This window comes from Gambusia affinis, linkage group LG12, assembly GCF_019740435.1.
Source record: "Gambusia affinis linkage group LG12, SWU_Gaff_1.0, whole genome shotgun sequence".
NCBI classification, from domain to species: Eukaryota; Metazoa; Chordata; class Actinopteri; order Cyprinodontiformes; family Poeciliidae; genus Gambusia; species Gambusia affinis.
Genome location: NC_057879.1, coordinates 25,930,783 through 25,941,189, shown reverse-complemented (window position 1 = coordinate 25,941,189; position 10,407 = coordinate 25,930,783). Strand labels below are relative to the sequence as shown.

The following is a 10,407-nucleotide window of genomic DNA, read 5'->3' as shown; positions in this document are numbered from 1 at the left end:
CAGGATTTTCAGTTGAGTTTTGTTCCTGTTTCTGCGGAGACGTTGCTCAATGTTTAAGCAATCGGAACCGTTTCAGCGTTCCCTCCCAATGTGCTGATCTTCACTTTCTTTGACATTTCTTCATACACCGAAACATAATGTGTGTCATCTTGAAAGTGTTTTCATTTTGAAATATGAACAGCTAAAATGCAGCAAGACCAGTTAAATTTTTAACATCATATGTACAAACAGATTTTTACACTCAAAATGTAAAAAAATAAATCAAAAGTTGATCCTATTTGTTAAAGGATAGTTTAATTAAAGAGGGAGAATTTATATATATATATATATATATATATATATATATATATATATATATATATATATATATATATATATATATATATATATATATATATATATATATATATATATATATATATATATATTTTTTTTTTTTATTCCCTCTGCCAGTCAGTCCAGTCTGCATAATATCAAGGCTTTGCAAGATTCTGCTTATTTTGCAAAACCTGAGATAACAGGATGTGTACCTTTGGATGCAAAACATGTTTTACATAATCACGTAAATTATGTAATACATGATTTACGTGATTCAATTATGAATCAATTCAATTCATAATTGAGTTGATTAGTTTGAATTCAATTATGAAACTAATCCTGGAATGTGAGAAAAATTTGTAATATCCCAAGAATAAATTCAAAGTATTACGAGAATAAAGTTAAATTGGTGACATCTTGAAAAAAATCCAAAAAAGTAATCTAAAATTTCAAGGTTGTGTCCAAAGTCACAGGTGTCCTTCATGTTTTAGGTGTTATTCTGCTTCAACACAACAGAACTTATAGTCACTGGGTTTAGATGTGTTGGAGCCTTGAATGCTGGTTCCTGCAAGCAGGAAGGAATGACATCCACAAACTGGGTTCAAATTGATCTCACATCAGCTTTAAATCTTCATCATCCGAGTCAAAACGAGTATATGATGCAATGGTGCTTGCGTTTTTATTTGCTTAGAAATGTGCAAATTAAATATGTGCAAACCAATAGTCCAATAAATCTGCCATGAGTTTTTGAATAAAGTTCCGAAAAAAAAAAAAATCGGTTGTTTTCCAGTTCATGCATCGATGTTTGGAAATAAAGTCTACAGAATTTTTTTTTAAAAACTCTCATCATCCTTCTTCTTTTTAAACTATCAGAAAATAAACTTCTTATGCAGAACATTCTAGGAGCGTGAGGTTTATTGTGAAAGGTTTCAGTCGGAAGCGCTTCCGTGATGATGATGCTGTGAGCGGCCGAGCCTCCAGCAGCAGAAACGCCCTGCATCCTCTCTGCTCTCCCCCAGCATCCATCCGCTTCCTCCAGCCCGGGAGGGGCCGTTCTGGACGGCAGGAGAGACTCAGCAGACCCCGCTGAAACCGATGGCCTTTTAAACCCTCCGGAGAACACTAAACCCAGCCGCGAAATGGATTCCCTGCCTTCCTCCTTCCTCCTCCTCCTCCTAATCGTTTCCCCGCTCTGCTCCCCTGCTGCTGCTGACAAGAGAATCGGTGAGTTTTAAATTAAAATATGATTATTAAAGACAAGCAGAGCTGCAGCTGCAGAGGTTTTCATTACTGAACCTGACAAATCCAGACGTGTTTGTGCTGGAGATGTGTGATCTGTGTCAACACTGGATCAGGAAGCGACGGGCTTCACCTGAGCCGGAGAAAAACAAACACGGTGGATCAGTAATTTATTTCGCGACAATAATCCTCCGCAGATCACAACCTGGCAGGAAAATCAGGAACCCTGAGCCTGAGGAGCGAGAGGTGAGGGAAAATGTGCGAAAATATGAATACGAGCCTTCAACACTGTCAGGAGGCAGAAGTGTTAGTCATAATAATAGATCATATAATACTATTGCACTTTTTAAAATGTGGAAAAATATAATTTATTTTAAGCATCAATCTGAAAGCATCAAAAAGGTAAAAAACAAACAAACAAAACAAATTATTTTCTAGGTTTATTGTAATAAACCTTTAAAGTAAGTTGGATAAATGAAAAGATATATGTATTTTAATAATGATATCAATTTCATATATTTAAACAAGCAAACACTGAATCTATAATGAATGAGCAACAAAAATGTTAAATAATAAATGAACACACACACTTCTGTATGAAGGGGTGTGTGGGAGGGATAGCAGGAATAATTGCAAGAAATATTAACACTGAAGTTGACAAAAAATTTAAACATTTTGTAATTTTAATACGAAAAAACTAGAATCAGTACAGGATAAATACCAAGTTTTAGTTACATATAAATCTAAATAACTAACAATGGATGGTACAAATTTAATGCATAAATTAAAATGCTTGAAAATGTGGCCAAAATGTAGTTTGTCTGAAAAATTTAAATGCAAATTTTAGGACTTGAATAAAGTTACCAAACCTCTGATGAAATAAGAAAAGTTTCATTTATATAAACAAGCCATGTAAACAAAAATGACTGCAGACATGCTTATAAAAAAGATGTTTCTAGAAAATAGAATTTGTATACAATTTGAAATTGCAAACTGTTGCAATGAAGAGAAAACAGCCATTGGTGCCAAATCAATGAAAAACGAGACAGCACACACTCTGGTTTCCGTCGTTTCTTCCTTGTATTGATCGGAAATTTGAAGTGCGAGTTTATGACGTCTCTGGCACAATACCATCTATTTATAGATGATATCTAACATTGCCCCACTGACTTCATCGTGTGGAGGCTGCAGGGTGAGTGATGCAGGGAGGAGGAGAACGAGCTGGGAGAAGCTGCTCTCAGGGAGACCTTCATCCTCATCGTCACCATCTTCATCATCCTGCGCTCTTCCTCAGATTATATAAGAAGCTCGCTGAGAGTACTGCTGCGTCAGTCTGATGAGGAGACGAGCCACTAAAGTCATAGAGTCAAGATCTGTAGGTCATGGAAATAAAACAATGTAGATTTTATACACAGCATGCAGTGATTTATAACTGCAGCCACTTTTCCAAATGTTCCTACGTCTGTCTCAAACTGGTGGTCCGCGGGCGCCCCTTAGTGGTCTGCGAGGTACTGCACGTAAACAACAACCGTTTATTTTCCGTGACGTTTAGCTAGCACAAAGTGCGACGCTAAGAAGAATAGGACAGGAATGGAGTCTTTGAGGAATTTTGTGAACTGAAGGAAAGATAGAGGATATTTATAGTCTTATTTATTTAGCTTCATGATTCAAAATTTAAAATGAGAATTTAATGTGTGGGAAGTAGTGTTGCTACATAATACAACAGGTGGCAGTATGTACCTTGAAGTTGCTTGCGGTCCGTCATTTTAGAAAAGAAGAAGAGGAAGAAGCAAGTTCAGCGATACTGTTAGCTTACCAGAGAATTGTGTTTGAAAATAACAAATGTCTTAAGACCGGGTCACTTAAAAGAAAGCCTGAAGATACCGGTGGAGAGTTTCTCAGGGTGAGTTGCAGAACTTTTGTTTTTAAACACTATTACGATAAATACAGATCTCTGTCTGCAGTATTCTGGATGCTACATGCACGTTGAGGCTCCGCCCCACGCTGACTAACTGCATCTTAACATTTAAAATAAAATTATTCTTGTTGGACTTTCTACTGGCTGAAAGAAATGGTTTGTTTTTGCCAAAGCAACTCAGGTCTATTTATCTGTTGTGCTTCTAAATTACAAATGGCCATAAATCTTATTAGTGCACACAACACCTGTAGTGCAAATAACTTTTTGGTTTCCATGCGTTTCCAATCATTTGAAAGCTTAGAATCCATACTTTAAGAATTTGTAAATAACTGAAAACGCCCTTTATAGACTTGTTCATGGTTTTATCAAGGAGGAACAAAAATAATGAGTTATGAGACTAATATTATCATTTCAGGTTGTATAAAGATGTTGTGTTATTGCAGAGCAATTTCAAGTTAGGTGGTCCTTGAATGTTTGTTAAATGGGGTAAGTGGTCCTTGGTCTGAAAAGGTTTGAGAAACACTGATCTAGATCTACATTGACCTAGTTTATAATGTAAATGTCTTAGCACACTTGAATTAAGACAACACTAACTTACAAGAAACTTTTCAGCAACTTATAAGAGCTTGCATTAAATCAGAAATTCCTTAAAATTGGTAAAGATGCAAAGATGGTTTGTAGTGTGTTTTGTTGCAACCTGAAGTGTGAAATAAACTTCAGTGGAGTTTAAAAACAAAATATGTGTATAGGTTTATGTCTGGTCGAACAATGTGTGTGCCCAGTTGATTTTTTGTTTGTTTTTCATTTTCGGGGGTGGATTTTATTGTAATCCATAGAGGGGCCCAGAAAATCTTTGGGAACCACGGACCTAAAGCAAGCTTCTCTCTCTTATTACAAAAGTTATTTCTAAGTTAGTTTTGTCCAACTAAACAACACTTGGTAATATTTTGTGTTTTCGCAGTGTACATTTGTAACAAGCAGTTCACTCAGCTTTACCACATTTTTTGTTTTACTTCCTATCAGTAGCTCACACATCAGATCTGTCATTTTTGGAGAGGTAGCAGCCGTGCAGCTGCGGGTCAGAGGATAGATGTTGCTCTTCCATATCAAAGCAAGCCAGACATTTGAGCAGGATGAATGCATGCATGTGTGAAAACGTGAATGGATGGATGAATAAATGAAATTTGGGTGAATGCTTAGAAAGATAGATGTGCTGCAAACTTAGTTATGCAGGAAAAATCTGAATAATAGTTTTAAATTCACTCTAATTATACTAAAATGTGAACAAATGTTTAAGTAGGTCAGCAGAAGCTTGGTGATGGAGTGATCCTCTTCTATTCAGGAGTAAAAAAAATAGGGAGAGTACAAAATTAAATCAGTTCTCTTTTGGGTGTTTCACATTGATGCATTGATATAAGCACAAAAATAAAGTAAGTGTTATCATTACATTCATAAAATCAACATAATTTGTAGAAGTTTTTAAAATTCTTCTCACAAAAAGATCCTAACTTAAGCATTTCATTAACATTAAAAGTAAGTGGGTCACGTTGTCCCCAGTGGGTTGTGTATATTAATTTTTAATCAAATTTGACTCAGCGTGACCTTGTGTAAATAATATTCCAACACTATTTTAAAGTGGAATAATTTGGCTTTAGGGAGCCACAGCAGTGAGGATATCATGACCCGTAGTTTCCCTTCTTTCCTCGTCTTCTGTACGACATAACACTCCAATAACTGAGTCAAAGTCATTTAGAAATCAATGCAGAAGTTTATTGTGGTCTTGTGATCTTACTGTGAGATCACAATCCACTGTATTTTATGTGGAAGGTTTAGCATTTTGTGAATGCAAAATGTTTACACTTAGCATTTGTACATTAGCATGCTAATGTAAACAGCCATTTTAAATCAAATTCTATTTTTTAATTTTGTAATGTATATTAGCATGCTAACGTAAACAGCAGTCCAAAGCTGAATACATAAAATTCAAACTAACTGAGAACTTCATATAACTGGGACAGTTCTACTGAAAAACCTTAAAGCTTCTGGATGTCCGTTATTTACGAAGGTTCAGGGATCACAACCATCTGCAAATACGTGAAACCTTGTCTAAAAGGCTTTTAAATGCCTATTTTAATAGTTAAGACACTAAATATACCTTAATATGCATTAATATCCACATTGCGTGATTTAGTGCAGCTGCTTGTCATTTTTTTTAGCATGTTCACCTGATGTGTGAGCATTTTGAGTTTTTGTTGTTTCCTTTTTGTTTCTTCTATTTGTGCTTTTCTTTGCTACCTCTCCCGCAACTTTGCTTTTGATTGATTTCATTTATAATTTATTTCTGCTTCCCACCAGATCCCTGCCTTCTCCTCATTAGGTCATGCTCTGGTTCAGACAACATTGAGTAGATAAAATAAAAAAAGTAATTAAAAATCAATTGGATGGCATTTTTAAAAAGTTTGTTCACATGTTTTGTAGTTTTGCAAAACTCTGTTTAAAGACATTGTCACGTTTATTTTTATTTCATTATAAGAAAGAACAGTTGTTTTAGGCTTCAGTTACCAATATTTTATTTTCATAAATACGTCATTTGTATTTGTGGTGTGGTCCTGACCGATCAGATGGTGTGTTTGCGGTAAACAGCGTCTCAGCCGGTGATTCCCTTCTGGACTGAAAGATGGAGACGAGCTCAGCTGTGGGACTTCTTAATCATTAACTTGGACCTAAATAAGGCCGACACTGCTTGATCTGGTGTGACCGTCACCTAGGCAACGCTCATTACCATTTCATATGCGATGACTTGCTGGCCAGCTCGGTGGAAAGCTGCAGAGTTGCTGAATGAGTAAAAATACCAGATTTATCTAGAGTTTCTGAAGGAGATGATTTTAGTAAATGTAGTTAAATAAAAAGTAAACCAGAGGTAAGCAGTAGATGGACGTGAATACAGAAGCAAATCAAAAGCAGAAATGATCAGAACAACTCAAGACAGGACAATATTCTCAGAGGTTATGTTGTTTGACATAAACTACAACCAGATTTTTCGAAACTAGATTGAATTTGTGATCCTGAGTCAGTTCTCTGCAGAACCACCTTTCATTGCTGCTGCAGATCTTTTGAGGTTTAACTCCACCATCTTCACAGTTTACCACCTGAAATTCACATTTATTTTTTGGATAACACATAAAGCTCTGATTGATTTGAAGAGCAATTTTGAACAGTAATATTGAAGTCTTAATAAAAGATCTGGGTTTGGATTAGGCCACTTTAACACACACATCCTCCTCTCTATTAAAGCATTTACCTGTAGCTGTGACTCTTCGTTTAGGATAGTCTGACTTGACGGTAAACCTCAACCTATAAAAGATTTTCTTCTTGGTTTGCTACCCATAAACAAAGAAGCATTCCCACAGGATAATTCTGCCATCACCATGTCTCAACTGAGGTGAATTTTACGCTTAGTATTCAGGTTGCAAAGCTTAGTTTTGTCTCATCTGACCAGAGGACCTTATGTCAGTGTGTCCCTTACGTAGCTTGTAGCAATCCGAGCTGCAAGCTAAGTAGCTTGTCGGTCTAAGCTACAGGGCCTTTTCTGGCTCTCTTCTCGGCTCTCGCCTATAAAAGGAAGGTTTTGTAGATTGCTTGTTGTCCCGTTGACGGATATTCCCAGCTGACCTCCAGAGTCACCATGGCTGCTTCTATAATTATTGCTCTCCTCTCCCTGTCGGTCAGGTTAGGTTGGCTGTTGTGGCATTGGAGTACTAAAAGTTTAAGTGATTTTCATTTTTATATAAACTTCTGTGAAATATTTTAGATTTGTCTTTTGCGCTAACAAGACTATTGTTTTCTAAACCTTTTCGCTTCCAGGGATAATGTGTTTATCTTTAAAAAATGTTGCACATAAATATAACTTGTTAACATTTAACTGCTGTTCCATTTATGATTTACTTTAATAGTTACTTGCCTGAATAGCTAACAGTTGACTGGTGTTGAAACCGATGGCTTTAGAGGAGAACTTGTCACTCAGATGAGTTCTTGCCTGCTGCATGCTGCTTTTCTGACTGTGTTGACTGAAATCTCTGTGTGTTCTGGTTTCCAATCAAAGCTCCAGCAAACATACATCCGTTCTGAGTGTTGCTCTGTTTGGCCCTGCAGGCTTTGCTCCTGCTTTTCTGTGAAACTTGGATTTGCTGGGAACTCCTGGAAGTTTACACGTTGAAATAGTTTCCACACAACAGAGAATTTTGAATGTTGATATTTTTTTTTCAGATGCACTTTCAGATGCATATGCATGACGGATCCCATGGTTTGCTTTTTAGTCAGTAATATTTTATCTTAACTTTGTTGAGATCAGAGGATTCCAATGAGAGCAAGTCTGAAAACAAAGCCTAAAGCTTGGTATAGCAATAAAGAAGAAAAGGATTACAAGAAATGAATGTGAGAGGGCGTGACGGATGAATATTTTGTTGCTTTGAAAGACAGAAATCTGCCAATTTAAGCAGTTTGGATGAGCAACATCTTATACGGAAGTGGATTTCTTTGCAAAATTGCAGAGTGCAGCTTTTTCTGCTAAATGCTTCACTTGTTTATGCCTGCCTTAATGTTCTGGTTGCATGTTGTTCTGATTGATTGTTTCTGCTGGATCTGCCACCCAGGATAATTGGACGTTTAAAAGGAGGCCAACAGAGTGAGAGTCTATTCTCTGTGCAGTAACACGGACATGGACGACATGCGGTTCGCCGGTTTTACCATCCATGGGGAAATGCTTTGATAGTTCATTAGAAAAGCTGAAAATGAAACTACAAAGTTGGTAAAAAGCTTTTTAGTGACTCTGACATCTCTGGTTCCAGAAACATAAACACAGAGGAAACAATGTGTTTTCTGAAAACAGGAAAGAATTAATCAGCAAGGAGGTCTGAAGAAGTTTCACACTAAATATATTTGGCTTTGTGTTTGTCTTTGAGTTCTCTTCCTCTTGGCAAATAAATTATTACATTACTGCCCCCTGTGGTGGTAGCGGTGCATTACAGCCAGTTGCCTTTAGAATCAAGATGTCTGTTTCTAATTGAACTTTAGAAAACTTTGGAGTGACTGGCTCAGAAAGAAGGTTCTGGGTCCAATTCCAGTTTTCACATGTTGTTTTGACCCTGAACAAGTACTTTGGGTGGTCAATATAATGGGAAATGTGGTATTATTTACATGTACCTACACTGTATAAAGAGATGTTTGATGTCTGTATTATCCAAATAATTAACTAAAGACAGAAAATGTTTTCTTGAAGTCAAAAATATGCACATTTATTGATAATTCTATGCAATCTCAGCATATTTTACTGCTGCCCCCAACTGTTTTGGAGGGGAACTGCAGGTGTCGCTATCCACTGGCTCTGACCCTGGACTAAACTTCGCTTGTTCTAGATCACTTAAATTGATTCGCTAAATTAAAAAACAGAAAGAAAAAAAAGAATGAAAGATTTTTAAAAATATATTTAAAATTTTTTAAAATATATATTTTTCTCTTCAAATTCAGTATTAATACAGTATTAAAAGGGCAATTCTACCAAATACTTTCATTATTCAGACATTCATCTAATAATAATGTCTTGATCATACTAACATAAAAAAGAAAAATTAGTGTGTTATTTTCATGTTGGACAGTGAGGGGAAAATGTATTATTTCTTCATGTTTATGTTTCTATCCAACTCCAACAGAAACATTTGTTTTTTTGTCATTAAAGGTTCTTGCAGATTATTTAAAAAGGTTATGAATTGTCAAGTCTTTGGACAAAATAGAAAATATTTTCAATCATCTGCTTCACAAGATGTAAAACGAATCTATTCAAGGTCACCACTCAGTCAGACCGTCAGATTTCTCCCCCAGGTGAAGCAGGTGTTTGACACAAGTCGACAGACGGCACTGTGGGAAATGTAGTGCTTGTAAAGGCCTTGCCAGGAGGCTGTGGCCTGACCGCCGCCGTTCCCTCACAGAGTGAGGCTGATTGAAACATGGCCGTCCTGGCAGCGGTCCACAGCACAAAACTAGTTACAGAGAAAGGATGAAAAACCAAAGCAGAAAAATAATGGAGCTTCACCTGGGGGCAGATTTTAGATGAAATATGGAAAATAATCTTTTTGTAGCACAAAAAGCAGGTTACATTAGAAGCAATGCTATTCTGTTTTATACAACATCTTTATTGTTCTACATAATTATGAATTAGCTTGTTTGTGGTTTAAAAGCACTTATTCAGCTCAGACCATGCTGTCCAAAGTTTGGCCTTTGGAATAATTTTGTTCAGCCGCTGAACACAAATCAACAATAGTAAAAATTTGGCCAACAAAATAGAAAAGAAATCTGAAAATTGTCTGATTTAAAAATTTTTTTTAAGGGAACAGTCTGAAGCCCTTTTTAATTGTAATTTTAGATTTTTTTAATGATGTATAGATTTAATAAAAATGCATTTTTTTTGAGTAGATTAAACTAAAACTGCTGCTTGATCCATGACAGGTCATTATTTTAAATAAGATTTAGTTTTTAATAACTCACCTGGTTAAATAAATAAAACAATCACAATACAAATTTTGGGATTTCCTTTTTTATTATTTAATGAATTTCATGGCCTCCCAGTAATTTAAATTAGCCAGTTTTGGTCAAAAAGTTTGGACACTCAGATCGTATTTATTTAAAATGTGTAGCTCAGTCAGATGAAAACAGCTGAAAAAAAAAAAAAATCATATTTGAATCAATCCCTTTCACTGGTCTTTGTCTTAACCCAGTTCTTAGACTGGGACATAAATGTAAACTGTAATTAATAAATTTTTCTGCTGGTAAATATTGTAGAAGACCTTCCTTCTGCCAAAATAGGCTTACAGCGTTCCTCTTTCCAATATTATAATTCCTTTTTATTCTGGGTAAGCCACTTTGGATTCCTTTCCCAT

The 10,407-nt window shown here is 35.9% G+C and overlaps 1 protein-coding gene across 2 annotated transcripts in view; it reads left to right on the top strand.

The window, feature by feature from the left end:
- The first annotated feature begins 1,264 nt into the window (after positions 1 to 1,264).
- The window catches only part of LOC122841639 (receptor-type tyrosine-protein phosphatase N2-like), a 180,379-nt gene continuing 171,236 nt past the window's right edge, over positions 1,265 to 10,407 (top strand). The window contains exon 1 of one of the 2 annotated variants that reach the window (XM_044135112.1): positions 1,265 to 1,542. In XM_044135112.1, the coding sequence (XP_043991047.1) occupies positions 1,458 to 1,542 (85 nt within the window). In that variant the 5' untranslated portion in view covers positions 1,265 to 1,457. Of the gene's footprint in view, positions 1,543 to 3,338; positions 3,461 to 10,407 lie in introns of those variants that run through there. The other variant, XM_044135113.1, reaches the window with a different exon arrangement.